Source organism: Procambarus clarkii, chromosome 66, assembly GCF_040958095.1.
Source record: "Procambarus clarkii isolate CNS0578487 chromosome 66, FALCON_Pclarkii_2.0, whole genome shotgun sequence".
Taxonomy (NCBI): domain Eukaryota; kingdom Metazoa; phylum Arthropoda; class Malacostraca; order Decapoda; family Cambaridae; genus Procambarus; species Procambarus clarkii.
The window spans coordinates 25,034,598-25,055,284 of NC_091215.1; the positions used below are offsets into that span (position 1 = coordinate 25,034,598).

Here is a 20,687-nt window from a genome sequence, read left to right on the forward strand (position 1 = left end):
GTGTGTACTCACCTAGTTGTGTTTGCGGGGGTTGAGCTCTGGCTCTTTGGTCCCGCCTCTCAACCGTCAATCAACAGGTGTACAGATTCCTGAGCCTATCGGGCTCTGTCATATCTACACTTGAAACTGTGTATGGAGTGAGCCTCCACCACATCACCCCGTAATGCATTCCATACCATGTGTGTGTGTATGGTGGCGGCGGTGAGGGAACCAGTCATTGTGTCACGCTCTGCTGAATGGCTACCGGAAATGGGAACCCTTACTGGCGCCTACCTTCATTCATTCACAGGTCGGCGGAAGTTGGCGGTAGCAGGACTAATATCACTGTAGTAGTATGAAGCAACTGTAAATACGTAAGCCAAAAGATTCCCCCATTTTGCACCCGCAAAATAACGTAAGCTTTTAAGGGTTGATAGATGTTAACCTTCTTGTTTGAGGAGCTGTTCACTTGAGACAGTTAAGCAAAATCCCAGCTGTGTCTGGGTACAAGTGACAGGATGAACAACCCAGCGGGTTTTCTTCCTATTGGGGAGTGTTGTACATGCTGCTATGGCGGTGTGTCCACTCCCAAGATGAGTGGCGCTGCCCAATAAACTCGCCCCTCGGGGCAAAATTTAAAAATTTAATACGTAGTCCCTCTAGCCCTTGTTGTGTTTTACTGTAAGTATACCTGGTTATACCTGGTTCTTTATAGGGTTCCAGGATCACTGCCCTCGTGGTCATGTCATTGACTGCCTTATCAGTCAGACGTTTTGTACTTGGAGCTTGACGCAGATACCACAGCCAAACTGATAAAAAAGTTTTAAAGGTGTTAGGTTCCCTTCTTAAAAAACGGATTGACTCTCTCTCGACATTTCTTCTTACATTTCTTCTCCGTCAAAGAAGGAATAATTTAAATAGGGGGATTGAAGAAATTGAGCGTAAATTGAAACCACTCATATCAAACTGAAGAAAGGCAATTAGAACAGAAAGCAATTCAGGAAATATAAAAATCCAAAATACTTCTTCACATATGCGAAATCAAAAGCAAAAACCCCTGCCAGTATTGGACCTATCCGTACGAGTGAAGGTTCATACACGGAGGATGACAAAGAAATTAGTGAAATCCTAAAAAAAAGCAGTATGAGGACATGTGTTTAGCACTCCGATAAACAACATGGAAGTGGAAGATCCAGACAATTTCTTTATGCGTGATATCCAAACCCTTGTAAATATAACTGATATCAACACGAACATACAAGATTTTTAAAGAGAAATTTAAAACATGCCCATACACTCAGCTCTGGGTCCAGATTCATGGAATTCAATATTTATAAAGAAATGCAAAGTGCCGGTAGCACAGGCACTCAGTATAGTGTGGAGGAAGAGCTTGGACACGGGGGAGATACCGGATGCACTTAAAGCAGCAGACATAGCCCCTCTACACAAGGGAGGAAGCAAAATATTGGCAAAGAATTATGGACCAGTTACACTAACGTCCCACATAATACAAATATTTGAGAGAGTGATTAGGAGCCAGGTTACCAATTTCATGGAGATCAATGACCTCCACAACCCAGGCCAACATGGATTTCGAGCGGGAAGATCGTGCCTCTCACAGCTACTTGATCACTACGACAAGATCACTGAGGCGTTAGAAGAAAAACAGAATGCTGATGTGATATACACGGACTTCGCAAAGGCTTTCGATAAATGTGACCATGGAGTGATAGCACACAAAATGAGGTCAATGGGAATAACCGGTAAAGTAGGACGCTGGATACTCAGTTTTCTGTTAAACAGGACTCAACGAGCAATAGTCAATCATATAAAATCGAGTCCAAGCGTAGTTAAAAGCTCTGTACCTTAGGGTACAGTCCTTGCACCACTGCTTTTCCTTATTCTCATATCAGATATAGACAAAAAATACAAGTCACAGCTTCGTATCATCCTTTGCAGATGACACAAAGTTCATCATGAAAATTACCTCGGTTGAGGCATTGAAAAACTTCAAGCAGATATTAATAAAGTTTTCGATTGGGCAACAGAAAATAACATGATGTTTAACAGTGATAAATTCTAGGTACTCAGGTACGATAAAAATGAGGACCTTAACACATAATACAGGGTACAAAACACAGTTATATGTGCCCATAGTAGGAAAGCAGCATGTAAAGAATTTGGGAATAATGATGTCCGACGATCTAACGTTTAGGGAGCATAACCAAGCAAATATTGCGTCAGTCAGAAAAATGATCGGATGGATTACGAGAACTTCCAAATCCAGGGATCCCATCACAATGGTTGTACTCTTCAAATCACTTGTACTGTCCCGTCTTGAATACTGCTCAGTACTCACTTCCCCCTTCAGAGCAGGAGAGATTGCTGAAATAGAGGGAATACAGAGAACATATACGGCATACATAGACGCAATAAAGCACCTGGATTGTTGGGATCGTCTCAAAGCTCTCCAAATGTACTCACTAGAAAGAAGACGAGAGAGATACCAAATAATATGCAAGTGGAAGATACTGGAGGGCCAAGTACCAAATCTACACAGTAAAATAACAAAAACTGGAGTGAACGATATGGAAGAAAATGCAGAATAGAACCAGTGAAGAGCAGAGGTGCCATAGGCACAATCAGAGAACACTGTATAAACATCAGAGGTCCGCGGTTGTTCAACGTCCTACCAGCGAGCATAAGAAATATTGCCGGATCAACCGTGGACATCTTCAAGAGGAAACTAGATAGTTTCCTCCAAGGAGTGCCGGACCAACCGGGCTGTGGTGGGTATGTGGGCCTGCGGGCCGCTCCAAGCAACAGCCTGGTGGACCAAACTCTCACAAGTCAAGCTTGGCCTCGGGCCGGGCTTGGGGAATGGAAGAACTCCCAGAACCCCATCAACCAGGTATTTAAATTGAGGATAGAGATACTTCTTTTCATTGGGTCTGATATGGAGATTTGTACTGTCTCCCCCGAAGAATGTATAGTTTGGATCTACATCATCGGCTAAAGTTTTGCTCTATCGCGGCCAAACCGCTGCTGGTATTATTCACACACTTATATTCTGAAGGCCACATGTCTCCACTAACTTAAAAGGTTGTTGAAGCGGTTGTTTTGTGAAACTTGGCTGTCGCGCTGAAGTTTGTTTTGCAGCCGTTCTTGTTTATGGCATCGTGAGGGTTAGACTGTTGTTGCTGTGGGGGGGGGGGGGGGTTATGTATGACCTTCAGCAATGTTGTTGTAACAAACAAGCATAGCTGTAGCAACCCCCCTCCCTTCCCCCCCCCCCTCTCTCAATAAATAAATTTAATAAATAATATGGCTGCGATGGGATGGGGGGTGTGGGCTATAAATAGGCGTGGGTGTGTGTATACAGTATGTAATACAAAACTGAATTGTGTAACTGACTTCACAAATTTGTTACATGCTTAATGTACTAAGAGGCTTAGTTCCTGAACCCATTATGTGCATCTGTGAGCCTTTCCCCACGCCCATGGGATGAATATGGGTTATCTTGAGGTTATCTTGAGATGATTTCGGGGCTTTAGTGTCCCCGCGGCCCGGTCCTCGACCAGGCCTCCACCCCCAGGAAACAGCCCGTGACAGCTGACTAACTCCCAGGTACCTATTTACTGCTAGGTAACAGGGGCATTCAGGGTGAAAGAAACTTTGCCCATTTGTTTCTGCCTCGTGCGGGAATCGAACCCGCGCCACAGAATTACGAGTCCTGCGCGCTATCCACCAGGCTACAAGGCCCCCCGGCCTTGTGCATAATGGGGTGCATAATAAATGACTAAAGGTAAACCAATACATCACAGCTACACCACAACACTACCATACCATTACATCATTGATAAACATTATTAAACGTGTATAACACTAAGATTTAACCCCACTACCACCTTCCGCTTTTATATCAGCCTCTGCTCATGACACCAGCCTTAACCTATTATACTCCTACTGTACTCGCCAGGCATCCGTTTATCTTTGTTGGTAAGTTGAGATATCAGTCCTGTGATTCCTTTCTTGGAACAGGGGTTTATCAAGCATTTACGAAACCTGTGCATCTTATTTCAACAACCCGTCCTCGACTCAAGTTCATTACATCCAGCGGTCGACCCCACAGACGCATTCATAAATTTTAACATGCTCTTCGTTCAAAAAGGGAATTTTCTCAAATAAAAATATTATATTAGCATATTGTGCATATATAGGCATAGGTTAGGTTAGGTGTTTAGGTTCTGTTGGTGATTATTTGTATTTTTAGTACGTAGGTGAAGCATTTATAGCGTTGTGGTTTGAACCGAATTCGTCAGTGAAGCACTTGTTCCGGAACTGTTCGAACGATATCCGTTGTGAGTCGTGTGTAAACCGTTTTTTATTCATAAACAGCGGGTTTGGCGGATATATGGAATCACTTTTGAATCTTTGGAGGACGGGCTGTACTTTTGGGTCTTTGTTCGGAGGAATGCAATGAAGCACTTGTTCCGGAAGTGTTCGAACGTCATCAGAGGTGAGTCGTGTGTAAACTATTTTTCATTCATAAACTGGGGGTTTGGCGCGTGGATTAACGAGCTTGGATTTTTGTATGCGAGGACTGGCTGCATTTACCAACCCGTCTTCAGACTTCTACTGTTGCCGCTGTTACTCACCTCTGCCGCTACTACCTCCACCACCCACCTCTGTTGCCACCACCCACCTCTACTGCCACCACCCACCTCTACTGCCACCACCCACCTCTACTGCCACCACCCATCACCCACTTCTGCCGCCACCACCCACCTCTGCCGCCACCACCCACCTCTGCCGCCACCACCCACCTCTGCCGCCACCACCCACTTCTGCCGCCACCACCCACTTCTGCCGCCACCACCCACTTCTGCCGCCACCACCCACCTCTCCTACAGTCGCCGCCACCACCCTCTGTACTGATGTATGGTGGAGATGAGGAACTTAACAAAACACAGGGTACAGGATACAATCAGACCTACTCATTGAAGGACAGCAACATGTAAAGGACTTAAGAATTATGATGTTTGATGACCTGATGTTTAGTGAACATAACCGAGCAAATATAGTGGCAGCCAAAAAAATGATGGGATGTATTATGAGAACGTTCAAATCCAGGGACCCCCCCACGACAGTCCTAACACTATTGTATTTAAATCACTGGTGCTGTACCGTCTTGAGTATTGCTCGGTACTTGCTTCCCCTTTCAGAGCAGGAGAGATCTTTGAAACTGAGGGAATACATAGAATATATACAGCACGCATATAAATGAAAAAGCACCTAAATTATTGGAACTGCCTCAAAGTTCTTAAAATGTTCTCTGGAAAGGAGACAAGAAAGGTATCAAATAATATATATTATACATGGAAGATACTGGAGGGCCGGGTCCCAAATTTGCACAGTAGAATAACAACATACTGGAGCGAAAGATACGGAAGGAAATACGGAATAGAACCAGCGAGGATTAGAGGTCCCATAGGCACAATCAGAGAACAATGTCTGAACATCAGGGGTTCACAGCGGTTCAACACCCTCCCTGCAATTCAATTTCTTTCTTTATTATGCACCCCATGCCTATACACACACACACACACACACACACACACACACACACACACACACACACACACACACACACACACACACACACACACACACACACACACACACACACACATAAATATACATATTTAATCACCCACACAAGAACACACATCAATAATCTTTTGTGTCACAAGTGATCAACAAGAAGCTCACAACAATCACTATACAAGGCAGTTTACATCTATGGGGAGTCACACAGTTACTAGTCTTGCTGCACACCCACCCAACTGGGCGGCAGCTTTACAGTCATGTGCTCCACACCCACCCAACTGGGCGGCAGCTTTACAGTCATGTGCATGAATTACCTACAGTAAGCAAATTTTGGATACTTCGCTAAGATTTCGGGCAGCACATCATTATGAATGAAGTGCTTACACATTTCTTGGACACTATTTATGTTATCTCTAAATTCCCCGATTTTTTCACATTCCATTTTGTAATGACGCAAAGTATGCGAATAGTTCTGCTGGCAGAGTTTACATTTAGTCAAATCTACATCAGCAGATGTTACAAATTCCCAGAGGTACTTGTAGCCGAGGCTAAGCCTAGCAGTGGTAACATCTAGATGTCTGCTAACATTATTGGATGACCCATAGACGTGCGGTTCTTCCTGCATAATAGAATGATGATAGATGGAGTAACTGGTGTAAATTTCACTTTGCCTCAAGTCTCCGAAATTTAGTTGATGTTCCTGGGATATTGCTGCCCTCAGGCTGCTCAAAGGCAGTCCAAGTTGGTAATCAATTCTCTCTTTACAAGCAAAGGTCTTGGCCAACTCATCAGTTCTATCATGCATTCGGAGACCAATATGGGAAGGAATCCACAGGCGACAAACTCTGACTCCATCATTGATTATTTCATTATATCCATGTCTAGCTTCAGAGGTAAGCACGTCACAGTTATGCCTTGGGGAGCTGAGGGCAGTCAAGGATGACAAGGAGTCACTTACAATTAGCGTGGCAACTTTGGATTCATATACGTGCTAGAGTGCAAGGATTATGGCAACCAATTCTGTTTGAAGAGTGGAGGCCCAGTTACTTTGACGCGCTCCACACTCCTGGGAGATGGAACCATCTCTCCCTGTCACAACAACTGCACTTCCAGCTCCCTGCAAACATTAGAAATATTGCCGGAACAAAGGTGGATGTATTAAAGTAGCACTTGGACAGATTCTTGCAAGAAGTGCCAAGACCAACCAGGCTGTTGTGGATATGTGGGATTGCGGGCCGTTCCAAGCAACAGCCTGTTGGACCAAGTTATCACAAGTCGAGCGTGGCCCCGGGAGGGGGTTGGGAAGTAGAAGAACTCGCAGAACCCTCTCCAGGTATGTTGCCACCATCACCCACCTCTGCTGCTACCACTACCGTCGCCATCCCCCTCTGCTGCTGAAGCACTCACCACTTCTGCCACCACCAACCTTTCCTTCTAATAGGACGTCACATTTTGACATATACCTAAGGCCAAAAAACGTCATACTAGAAAATGGTAGCGGCTTGCGAGATTGACATTCTGCCCTGCTGTTTGTTTTGGATCCCCTGTAGTTAGGATAAGGGCACTTTATTTAGTACGACAATTACTTGACTGAGAAACTTTAGGAGGACTGGCTGCTCCACCACCCCACTCTGCTGCCAATACCAACTACCTCTGTTGCTGCTACCCACGACCATTCAACCCACCTCTGCTGCCACCACCACCACCATAATTCTCCCCCTGTCACCACCATAACTCTCCCCCTGTCACCATAACTCTCCCCCTGTCACCACCATAACTCTCTTCCCCTGTCACCACCATAACTCTTTTCCCCTGTCACCACCATAACTCTTTTCCCCTGTCACCACCATAACTCTTTTCCCCTGTCACCACCATAACTCTTTTCCCCTGTCACCACCATAACTCTTTTCCCCTGTCACCACCATAACTCTTTTCCCCTGTCACCACCATAACTCTTTTCCCCTGTCACCACCATAACTCTTTTCCCCTGTCACCACCATAACTCTTTTCCCCTGTCACCACCATAACTCTTTTCCCCTGTCACCACCATAACTCTTTTCCCCTGTCACCACCATAACTCTTTTCCCCTGTCACCACCATAACTCTTTTCCCCCGTCACCACCATAACTCTTTTCCCCTGTCACCACCATAACTCTTATCCCCCGTCACCACCATAACTCTTTCCCCCCCCCCCCCCCCCGTCACCTCCATAACTTCCCCCCGTCACCACCATAACTCTTTCCCCCCCTGTCACCACCATAACTCTTTCCCTCCCGTCACCACCATAACTCTTTCCCTCCCGTCACCACCATAACTCTCTCCCCCTGTCACCACCATAACTCTTTCCCCCCGTCACCACCATAACTCTTTCCCCCTGTCACCACCATAATTCTCCCCCCCCTGTCACCACCATAATTCTCCCCCCCCCCCTGTCACCACCATAATTCTCCCCCCTGTCACCACCATAATTCTCCCCCCTGTCACCACCATAACTCTCCCCCTGTCACCACCATAACTACTCTCTCCTGTCATTACCATAACCCTCCCCCGTCACAACCATTTTACTTCCACGAACACCTTTTGCCACCATTACCACCCTCATCTACTGCCGTTGCCACCACCCCACCCTCCTTTAATACAGCAGTCTATAAACAATTAACTTAAGGCAGTACTGTACTCCTTATGGTTCTACTGATCAGTGCCCCATATTATTAGGTTTCTGACATGGCTTCCCAAGGCCTTCTGGGTGTGAAGGCCTTGGGAAGGATGAAATTGTTTATGTAATAATCTAAGATGAGGTCTGATAAAGGCCTTTTTTTCCCCTCTGTAATGCTTTTTGCGCTACCGCTCACAGGATTGGTATAGGGTGCACAATAAACTAGCCGCCTCCGGTGGCAATAATCAAAGGCCTTCTGGTAGGGAATCTGGTCTATCAGAATTTTGGATGCCACTTCACACAAGACCACAGTATTATTATGGCACATTATGGCATGCCTACTGGTCTCGTAAGGAATTATTTCAGTGCACAGTTTTGAAACCAGTAAACTCTTATAATTTTCATATTTAAATTATGATATTTCTTGATTAGCTTTACTTCTGATGACTGGAATACTAGTACCTAGATGCTAGGTGTCACCTTGTGCCATAGCTCTTATCCCATGTTAGATATCACCTAATGCCACAGCTCTTATCCCAAAAGAGCAAATGTAAGTTTCCTTTGGTGTTCATAAGTGTGTGCAAGTACACATTCTGTCTTAACAACTAGAATTGCTGATAGTGCAACTATGCAACAGGTTGCTAACTTGGTGATACTTGATCTCACTTTCAATATTCCAAAACCCAAGAGCCTCAGTTGCTTGTGCTTTAGAGCCTCTTTACATGCATAAAATCAATTTGACACACAGCAAGTAGGCAGCGGTTGAACATGCAATACTAATATGATAGTGGTGAATAGCAACTAAGCACAACCCAAGTTTGGTGGAAACTCAAAGCGGAAGGTCAGCTTTGCATGCAGATTCTTCAACAGAGTGGCAGCTCCTTGGTACATACAGAACATTACTGCTTAAGTACTGATACACCAAGTCTGCTTCACAATCCCAAAGTGTGGTACCTTACTTTTGATGGTTTCGAGGCTTTGCTTCCCCGCAGCCCAGTCATCGCCCAACCCCTCCTCCTCGGCACCATTGTTGGTAGTGGGACACTTTTCTTAGTGTGTGGTCTGTCTTCTTCATAGAACCAAAGTATTCTCTGTTCTTGGGTGGGGAATACAATAGTATGGTAGCATTATTAGGACTATCAGGGACTGTGATTGAAAGTCACTGAAGGGTTAATTTTAAGCTCATGCTAGCAAGATGTACTAAGCTTTGCCTTTACTGTACTTGAAACACAACCATCTTGCTCAGCATTGCATGAGAAGAATGAATCTAGCTGGTTCGTAATGGGCACTTACTTTAGCTTTGTGAGTCCCTCATGGTTTCTGCCACAGAAGCTGTAGTCCAATTATAACACTCCCGAAGTTCTAGCTTGGTTATAACTGGTTGACTCGGCCTGGGTGTAGGCAGTTGTTTATCACCGGTCTATGGAAGTTTGGCATCATTGTTGGATTACTGAAGGGTAACTACAGGTCATAGACTTTATAAACACACACCTGATAGTATTAATTCATTCCAGAAAGCCTGTGATTAGTGGTAAGTTTTCATGATAACCAATAACAGACATTGTTATATGTAAATGGGATATAGTTCTTAGTAACTACTGCTTATATTTTCTTTCCATTTCAATGTTATTTTGATAAATTATTTGGTAATTTTCTTGCAGCTTTCTGGCAGCCATTATTGGCTGACTGAGTTTTACCCACTTGATCTCAAATCATATGTGATTGATGGTTCAAAATTTCAGTGAATATATGCATGTTGAGTATTCTGCTATCAAATTATATCCAGTGAAAAATGACAGACAGCCTTAGCCCCTCCTGTTTCACTGCTGTGAATCAGAAACTTCACATTTTACCAATACCTACACGATTAGCTTTAAGATGTCTTTTGTAATCATTCTTAAATATTGTTGTCAACGTGAAGTTGGTGGTGAAGTGCAGTACAGTAGATGTACAGTACTGTATGCTATTTGTACTCTTGGGTATATCAGTGCTTTTAATAATGTATTATCTAACTGAAATTTTAGCACGAATTTTGTTTTCTCATTACAGTGCAGCCAACAGCTGTCCCACATCTCCGCGAGGAGGCCATGGTGGGTTGGCAGGAATAAAGAGAGGGGTCAATGCAGAGAACTTGGTCCAGGCTGCATATGCTGCCATGGAGGATAAAGGTGACATAGCAAATACAGGTAATTAAAGTCACAAAACTGATTACATTATGACATTTGTGCCTGTAATTGTTTGTTCTTGAACATTTGTAATTACCTAAGTGTAGTTGCAGGATGAGAGCTACACTTGTGATGTCTCGTCTTTCCAACACTCTTTGTCATATAATGCTTTGAAATTACTGACGGTTTTGGCCTCCACCTCCTCCTCACCTAACTTGTTCCAACTATCTACCACTCTGTTTGCGAAAGGGAATTTTCTTATATTTCTTTGGCATCTTTGTTTAGTTAGTTTAAATCTATGACCTCTTGTTCTTGAAGTTCCAGATCTTGGGAAATCTTCCCTATCAATTTTATTAATTCCTGTTACTATTTTGTACGTGGTGATCATATCGCCTCTTTTTTCTATCTTCTAGTTTTGGCATATTTAATGCCTCTAACCTCTCCTCATAGCTCTTGTCCTTCAGTTCTGGGAGCCATTTAGTGGCATGTCTTTGCACCTTTTCCAGTTTGTTGACGTGCTTCTTAACGCTTAAACTGCTCAGCATAAGGGGGCCCGAAAGTGAAAAACATTCGAATTATGTAAAAGTTACTTAAAAATGTTAAACAGATCTCCAACTTATTGGCCTCAGTGTTGTGAAACTTTCATGAAAATTTTTTCAGAAATTGATTTTAGACAAATATTAAAAAAAAAAAAAAGTTTTGTTGATAAGGAGAACAGCTTCTATTAACTGAAACTGACGAATAAAGTAATAATAAAGAGATGCAAGCACTTGTCCGATGCACAAAAAAGAAGAATAGTAGTAAGAAGCGTCCACAAAATGGATATGCAGCTGGTGCCTTTCTAGCATTGGTGAATAATACATAATAACACAAATGATGAGTAAGTATGTTATTATGCTCTATTTTGTTATACTATATATCATAAATACATTGCCCAATGTTGTTATCAGTTACTTTCAACAATATCCAAGAAAAATTTTTTTAGGGGAATATTTTTTTTTTTAGGTTTTAGTTTTTTCCTCCTGTGTTTATTATTTGAATTTATCGTAACCTTTACATCCTGGAGAGTGCATACTCGTCCCTAACTATGTGAAGACAGAATTAAATTGGTCAACAAATAAATCAGTCAAAACTCTCAGAACTTAGGACTGAATTTTTTGGGGCGCTCTTTTTTTTCACAGATTTCAAACTCTATTTTCCTTCTTTCTTTAGGTTGTTTTGATGATTAGGGACCAGATTAGGACTTTTTTAACTTACATAAAGTATACCCTAAATATATCCCCTAAATCATTATAATTATTATAATTATCCCTATATTTTTTTGAGGGGCGGGGGGAGGTTATTTTTTCTTGACTTCATTTCAACACACATTGACCTACAATGTCACATATTCCTGTACGAATGCCACACAATGTTTATTTAAACATAGAAGTAAATTCATGAATCAAAACTGCCTTATTCATTGTAGATAACCTCAATTATATCTATAACTAGAATTTCAACTTCAGTATCTAAAAATCTAGTTTCTGATCGATTCTCACCATTTTTACACATAGTGTGCATAGTTGTCTGTTCTGCAGTCTCTATAGAATTGATTTTTCATAAACTCTAAATGGTTGGAGTTATAAATTTTTGTTGTCTAAATATGCGCATATTTCAAATGCCATATTGACAATTTTTTTTTACAGTAAATAATACTGAAAACCTATACAGTACCTGTATTCTAAATATGTGAAAATGAAGTTCATATGCCAAAACCGTCAATAATTTCAAGGTGTTATATGACAAAGAGTGCTGGGGAGACGGGACACCACGAGCATAGCTCTCATCCTGTAACTACACTTAGGTAATTATACTTAGGTAATTACATATTCCCAGAAAGCAGCATGTGATATCTGTCTAACTACCAGGTACTGTACTTCTTTACTGCTAGGTGAACAGGAGCATCAGGGTGAAAGAAACTGCCCATTTGTTTCCGCCTTGGCCGGGAATTGAACCCGGGCCCTTAGGACGAACCCGGGCCCTGTGTGTGTGAGACAGAGATAGGAGATATATAATATAGTTATTGTACTTTGTATTAAAAAAAATGGATGTTATTTTAACTTTAGCAGTTTCTTTATCTACAGTAACAGTATCAACAACACATGAAGAGAATCAAATAAATTTGACTCAATCAAATCAGCAGTACCACCACAACGGTATCCAAGCGTCTATAGCAGACGATGGATACTTCACTTCGCCGCATCCTCCTGATCAACCACACAGTCCTCCTAGTGCTGGTGCCAAGGTATTGTAACATTAACATTGATTATATCTTATGAATTAAAGAAATAAGAATTTTGTGGGTTCATCTCAGTGATTGGCTTTGGTTTAAATTTACCATAGGTATTATCATATTTGCATGGAAGGATTCAAGAGATAATACATGATGTAAAATATCCCCTGCTGTTTGATCCTATAACACTAAGAATGTAAAGTCTTCTTATAAACTAGTGTATGCTCTTACTATTTTCTTATATTTTGTTATCCCCAGGATGATTCCAAACCTCCGTATTCCTATGCTCAGCTGATTGTTCAAGCAATTTCTTCAGCCCCAGACAAACAGCTAACGCTGAGTGGTATATACTCATACATCACAAAGCACTACCCATACTATCGGACAGCTGACAAAGGGTGGCAGGTACTGTAACAAGATTTACCTATTTTATCATGAATTTAACAAAAAGTATGGGGTATTAGCTGCATTAACAGTTTATTTTTAACATTTACAAATTCACACGGGACAATCCAGTCTCCCCTCAATTTATAGGTAATTAATATTATTTTCTTGAAATATTTTATTTCCTTGTTAGATTTTGTGATAATTTGAATATTGTATGCAGAATGTATTTTATACCATCCAGAGCGCTTGACTACTTTACTACTTTAGTACTTTGAGAATATTATCCTTATTCTTACATCTAGTCTTTCAATTTTCTTCAATTTGTCTTGAACTGATTCCATTTAACTTGTTGGTTAGTTTGCCTGATTACTTTGGAGGTTTGTTCTAGCAGGTTTAAAAATATAAATAAAAATGTTCATGTTTTTCTTTAGGTTAGTGTTGAAAGTTGAATGTTATATGGGCAAGTTTCTTACGTTCACATGATTTGTTTTTCCTTTCCTATCCTATCTTCTATACGTACCTGGTTTAACCCTTAAATGATGTCTCGTGTCGGTTGGCATTGTAGCCGAGATGTAATTGTGGTACAATGTGATACTGTGGCTGAGACATAATTGGGGTACAGTGTCATACCGTGGCTGAGACATAATGGGGTACAATGTCATACCGTGGCCGAGACATAATTGGGGTACAATGTCATACTGTGGTTGAGACATAAAAGGGGGATACAATGTAATACTGGGGCTGAGACATAATTGAAGTGCTAAGTGGTGATGTAGCTAAGACATTTGATGTACATAGTGGAAATGTCATTAAGATATATTAAGCCGAATACAGTACTTGGCAATTACTGTCTGCATGTGGTGAGAGGTACACTGTAGCTCTTTGCGTCCAAACTCTTAAACATTTATACCTGGTGCCTTTACATTTCTGAATGGTAATGTGATATTTGACATAACTGAGGTGCATAATGATAATATGGGTGAGCCATAATTACAAAATATTCTAAGATTGTTATTTTATCCAAATGTAATGTTTACTAAGTTTTGACAAAATAATTATCTTAATCATTAACTCTGCTGAGCTAATTCCCATATTGATTGTATGCATCCTACTTATTTACTTTGCTCATGAAATTAACTATGCTGAACAAATCCATTGTAGCTATTTGCTGTGTTTACTTGTTTCAGATATTTTTGCTTTGTCACAAAAAACAAGAGTATTGTAAGTCTTTAGTATTAATTTGCATATCTTCCTCAGAACTCTATCCGGCATAACCTGTCATTAAATCGATACTTCGTCAAAGTCCCACGTTCTCAAGAGGAGCCAGGGAAGGGCAGCTTCTGGAAAATTGATCCAGCGTCAGAGAGTAAATTAGTAGACCAAGCATTTAAGCGGCGGCGACAACGAGGCGTTCCTATTTTTAAGACTCCCTTTACTCACCTCTCTAATAGGTTTGTCAATTTTTTATTAATTGTATTGTACTATGCAGGTAATGGCATCTAGAATACACATAAAATTTTCATAAGCAATATTAACTAATATTGGGAGAATGAAAACCTAAGGAAGTTTAGAGAATATGATAGTAATATTAGATTGTCTTTGAGATAAGTTGGGAGTAAGCCAAGGGTGTATTATATTTTCATGGAAGGTCACTGTACACATAGGCAAGGTTATAAGAGATGTGCATGCAAATTGTGGGTTCTGCTTCACGTGTACCTCTGTAAAATTCAACAATCTTTTAACTTGTGATTAATTAAATAATCTTCCAGATTGAAATTATAACTTTTGCTTTGACCAGTCCTAGAATGTTGCATTTATCGAAGACCTTGAAAAAGAGTAGACAGGTCAACAGTAATATTGTAAACATCATTGAGAAATTAGAGAGGACTATAAACTATAAGGATATAAACTGTTAGGATATAATAATGGAATATATTATGCAATTCAAAATAAATATTGTTTTATTTGTTGAAGGCATTGAAATGTGGTTGGAGAATTCTACAAAAGGCTATCCTTTCATGGAAAGAGAGTTCATATGTAATATGCTAACAAGACATTGCAAACATTTTACAGAGTGAGAAAAAGTCTGAATTTGAATGTATAGGTGGTTGTGTGTGTTTAATGTAAGCCATTTGGATAGATGGATACCTTCAAAAATGCCGTTTCTTATTTGCATATTTTTCAGCGTTCAAGGCTGTAAACTGATGAGATGAACAAATTTCCAGTGTAGCATAATGAATAAATAATATGAACAACAGCTTGGCATAGCTGGAAGAATAACCCAGATTACCTGGAGAGTATCCTGTATTGCTGGGGACCAGATGCTAGTCTCTTGAGGCATAAGGTTGCTCAGAAGCTGGCATGAAGGCCAAGTCTTCAGGTCTCTAGTATAAGCTAGGAAAGTGGTTGAGATGTATATAAAAAGGAGTGATTTGTTTTATTTATTTTTCTTCTCATTTATAAAGGTCTTATTTAGTAGAAAATTGTGGCCAGTAATTAATCGGAAATCAGTATGTGTTTAAACAACATATTTTTGCTGTAAAGTGGTCCATCTGTCTTAATATGTATTTTGTGAATATCTTGTTTTGTACTTTTATTTCTGATTGGAAAAAATTAGGACAACCAAGCCCATTGGTTGGGAACCTTAATATACTGTTGCCCAATTATAAAACACTATGTAAAATTACTTACGTAGTCTGTAACCTTTGTGAGAAGTGCCTTTTCTGATTGGGCCGTGGTGGCTTCTTGAAGCTAGCCACCCTGGAAAAGCACCACACAAGTCACAGCCCCAGGAGTCGTTAATGGCCTACTGGTGACCAGAGTCGGAATCTGGGCCCCTCAAGGAGGCACAGGGAGTAGGGAATGCTTTATGATCATCCTTAACAATGGAAACTTACAGAAAGTAAGTAAAGCAAAGCAGCCAACCTGGTTGATGGGGTTCTGGGAGTTCTTCTACTCCCCAAGAACCAACTGCAAAATTCACAGAGAAAAGAGAAATGAAGCAGCAAACGACTCTGCAAATGATCCATTCAGTAGGCAGTTCTTTCCTTCCCACTAGTTACAGCTGCCAACTAACAGGTGGCAGCACCTTGGGAGTGACCAGACAATGTAATCCTTCTGGCTTCTTGATGGCCTATTATTCCGGTTCTGTGCCTGAATCAGAGCATATTCCATGTCTCCTCCTTTCTGTTTATAGTATTGGTCAGTAAATGTTCCTGGTTGGTTCACATGTCCTGGCGTTCTCCTCAGATCTTCGCGTTTTGATATTTGATGCAGATCTATCACCATTTGTATGGTGCATAGGTAGGCAAGTTGTTAGTGTCCCACCTGTGTGTCTTGCCATGGCAACAGTACAAGGTTATTGGTGCTCTTTTTTGTCTTTTCGTTTACCTTTTATCAATTGTCCTTTGGTTTGCTACCGATAGTTTTGTCCTTTTTTTCTTGGTGGTTTCTTGATCAGCATCTTATGCCTATTACTGCTGCTCAGCCTTGGCAGAGCCGCTTTTGTTGGCATTCACTGTTGATACTTCCTCAGTGTCATTCCATAAGTTATATTATGTGCTTGTAACCTCTGGTCTGCTCATTCTCCTTCTTAGCCATTTTGGTCTCCAGATCAGTTGTTGGTCTTTCTTTCATTCCCTCAGTTCTCAGTTGCTTCTTTTGGTCCATAATCCTTTCTTCAAAGCTCTGATTTTGCTGGCTGTTGCTTCCAGTTGTCTGCTTGGGAGCTTTATGCTCTCCTCTGGAGGTGGGGGTTCTGTTCCTTTGAGCCTGGAAAACAGTTTCTTTGTTTGCAGTTGCCTTCTTTTCTAGCAAAGAATGGTATGGTTGGCTTCCTGAGGAGTCCTTTGGTTTTTTATTCATGATTTGTTGGGCAGGAGGTGCATCATTTGCTATGTCTGGTTGCAGCTGTACGTCGCTACCTGTATGCCACCCAGACCACTTTGGGGGACATGTTGTTTGTTAATGTTTCCATGACTCCCTGTTCCAAAGCTTGTTCATCTTCAGTTGTCCGTAGTGTCATTAAGTCCAGCTGGCCTGTAGTCTACCCTTGCCCCCATGATATTCAAAAGTGTACTGCTGTGTCCATAGTCTTTTCTAAATATATTCTAATTTCCAAGCTCGGGTTTTGGAGGTCTAACCGAGTCCTGGAGGCTTGTTACCTAGGCCCCTTTGGGCTTGTTGTTCTTAGTTTGGTTTCCTGAGCTGGGTTCTCTTCTTTGAGTTTAATCTTTACTCTCCTCCTACCTAGTAAGTTTCTTTTGTCTTATTATCTGTCGTTAGCTTCAGGGAGCCAACATTCAGCACTTCTAGAAAACCAGCATTGAATGTAATGAAATGCCTCCTTTTGGTTGGGTCTTAGTGACTCCCTTGTCCCCTCTGTTCCCTGCCAGCTAAGTTAGTTGGTGGTATTAGGCTCTGGACTGAATAGTGTTGACATAGGAGTCAGCAGCTCCCAGTGGTGCTGCCAACTGGCATTTGTCAGCTGTAGCTATGGGGCTCAAACTGACTACTGGGTAGATCGTTTGTGAAGTCTGCTGCATCATTTCACTTTTCTCTGCGAGTCTTGCTCTTGTCTGTTTTGCTTCACTTACTTTATAATGTTTCCTTTGGTGGATGTGATTGTAAAGAATCCCTGCTCCCTGTGCCTCTGAAGGGTAGCCAGGTTCTGGCTCTTGTCTCCAGTAGGCTATTAAGGACTCTTGGGGCTGATGTGACTTATGTATGGAGCTTTCCCAGTGTGGCTAGCTTCAGGAAACTACCAAGACCCATCCAGAAAGGGCATTTCATTACTCTCAAAGCATCTGTTCTAGAATTTATTTTTTGACTTGTGACACTGATTGTTGAATTTTACTTTTATCATTGAACAGCAGATCTGCACCAGCCTCTCCATCACATATTGGTATGAGCGGGCTGGTAACTCCAGAGTCATTGTCACGGGAAGGGTCACCAGTGCCTGAGTACGTGGACTCAGCCACAGCATCTCCCCTTAATCCCCTAAATACTGCTGCACAGTATGATGTCAACACGACCAGTGCACCACCTTCACCACCATCTCACCACCAACAAGGTTGGTTAGGTTTACTAGATCTTTAATATGATCTCATTGTGTATTGTCAGCAATTTGAAATTAAATGTCAGATTAAAAAATTAAGTTTGAGGAATATTTATCAAACTTTGTAACATGCAAGATGATTGTTTGATAGTTTTAAATATTATTGCAGGTGCCACATTAATAGGTACAACTGGTGTCAGTGTCCAAAATTCCCAGCAGCTCATGTCTGCCTTACAAGGTGAGTGCATCCTTACCTGTATCTTTTTTAATGGAAATTAAATTCTTAGCCATTAGAGATTTTGTACTTAACAGTACAGGTACGTATATATATATATATATATTGCATACTAGGAAATAAAGAACTGTGTTTGGAGACCCACACTTGTGTTGGAATATTATGCCTGCCAAACGTTTCCTGACGCAACAAAGGTTTGCTCTAATGTCACTTGTGGCTATGATGTGTCTCAATGGGCTAGCCAAAATCAAAATGGGAAACTTATATTTAATTATGAATCTCCATTATAGCTAAATTCCCTAGTTAGGACAAGGGTTTAACAGATCAAGCAAACTATATCATCATAGAAGTTATTTATATAATTTAATTAAGGATCAATAAAAACCATATCATATATTAGTTCAGAATCAGTTACTGGCATGCACTTTTTTCCATTTAGATGCATTGAGCTCTGCCAAATCTAATAATATTTTGGTCTTATTTGACAACCTGCTATAAATTCCATTTTATTTTAGCCATTTTACATATTTATTAGGGGTTTGGTCTCTTCATAATAATATGCTTCAATGTGTGCATTACATCCTGTTATACTCAGTCAAATCAAAGTTGTTCCCTTTAGTTATAATTAATCGACCCACTGACTGAACAAATCTCCTACCTTGCTTCTGTGTTGGTCACTTTTTACTGTAACTGGCAGCTGGTAGTTCCACAATTAGATCTAGCCTATACCTTTATTGAGATTTGTATTAGGACGACTACGATTTTAGCCTCTGTTGCATAATTATTATTGTTGCATCCACGTATGGTACGCTGAGAGGCTATTAGTTCTATTATGTATTGCTTCTTTGTTATCAAGGTCTGCACCTCCATTGGTCTGATTGCGAGTTATTTCAAGGCTCAACATTGCTGTCTGTGTCCCATTTGATCACACTTAAAGCATGGATGCCAGTCTGTGTTTTATCACACAATTTCTGTGTTTTCTTAGAAGCTCACATTTCTAGTTTGACTTTTGTTTCCTTCTCACATTATCTGGGTAAATACCATTTGACATTTGTAGTTTATTTGCTGTCCATCACAAAAATGCATTTATATTTATACCTATTTTTATAAATTTATCACACTCCATTGGACTCCATGGGATTATCATTGGCATACGGTTGTAAACATTAAAGGATTTTTCCTTGAAAGAACTGTTGGTAATATCTGAATCTCTTTAATCATTTGAAGCATACCACTTTATAAAGGAAATTATGGTACATATAAATTCACAGGGCCTACCTTGGTTACTTTGCGGTGATTCTGAGGATCAGCGTCCTGGTCTCTGACCAGGCCTCTTGGTTGGTAGTCACGTCAACCACACTGTTGGGTGCGGCTGCTCGCAGCCTGATGTATGAATCACAACCTGATTGATCACATATCCTTTGGAGGTGTTTATCGAGTTTTCTTTTGAACACTGTGAGAGGCTGGCCAGTTATGCCCCGTATCTGTAGTGGGAGTGTGTTGAAGTCTTGGGCCTTTGATGTTGATAGTTGTCTCTCAGCATACCTATTGCACCTCTGCTTTTCAATGGAGCTATTCTGCATATCCTGCCATGCCTCCTAGTCTCATGTGATGTTACTTCCATGTGCAGAGTTGGAATCAGAGTTGTGGAATAGTTATGATTGAATTATAAATAGCAGACTAGTTAATGCATGTAGAGATTATAAAACTGTTATAAAATGTAATGATGGTTGAGGCATTGAATGAAAGTTTATAAAGCTTTTAAATTAACGACACATGGGAAAGGAAGGATAATGTAGAAAGACATAAGAAATTGCTGGTCTTTGCAGAAAGCTGTGTTTTATATGATTTGTTGAACACCTGATATTAACCATTGGTCATTTGTTATGTGTACTGAAGTGATAGTATTATTTCCTTCTCAGGCAAGTACCTGATAGCCACAGCGGGGGGTCCTAGTGGGGCAGGATCTGGGAAGCCGGGAGAACTTAAACAAATTCAACTAACCAGTGGTGGTCATGGAGAGAGTACCTCTTTCACCCAAGGGCAGGTCATAGTCCAGACATCAGCAGATCCCAGCTCCTTCACTCACACTCAGGTTATTTTACCCACACATCTCACCAAATATGGGTAAGTTGCTAATGAAGTTAGAGTAAATATTGATGAAATCATTTGTTGAGTACATGACATTAAATTTTGTGCATTTATTTATTTGTTCACTTTTTTGAACCCCCATTATTTCTTCAGAAACTTAACTATTTACTTGTAAGAAGAATATGAAACAACATAGTCATGTCATGAGAACAGAGTAGTAGACTTGCTGACCC

General features: G+C 40.9%; 1 protein-coding gene across 3 annotated transcripts in view; it reads left to right on the forward strand.

Annotated features, from left to right (window-relative positions):
- LOC123769264 (forkhead box protein K2) overlaps positions 1-20,687 on the forward strand; it is a 101,107-nt gene that overhangs the window by 72,934 nt on the left and 7,486 nt on the right. The window contains exons 3-9 of one of the 3 annotated variants that reach the window (XM_045760348.2): positions 10,295-10,431; positions 12,522-12,697; positions 12,944-13,090; positions 14,330-14,523; positions 17,947-18,143; positions 18,298-18,366; positions 20,286-20,490. In XM_045760348.2, the coding sequence (XP_045616304.1) occupies positions 10,295-10,431; positions 12,522-12,697; positions 12,944-13,090; positions 14,330-14,523; positions 17,947-18,143; positions 18,298-18,366; positions 20,286-20,490 (1,125 nt within the window). Of the gene's footprint in view, positions 1-10,294; positions 10,432-12,521; positions 12,698-12,943; positions 13,091-14,329; positions 14,524-17,943; positions 18,144-18,297; positions 18,367-20,285; positions 20,491-20,687 lie in introns of all 3 variants that reach the window. The other 2 variants (XM_045760349.2, XM_069309877.1) reach the window with 2 other exon arrangements.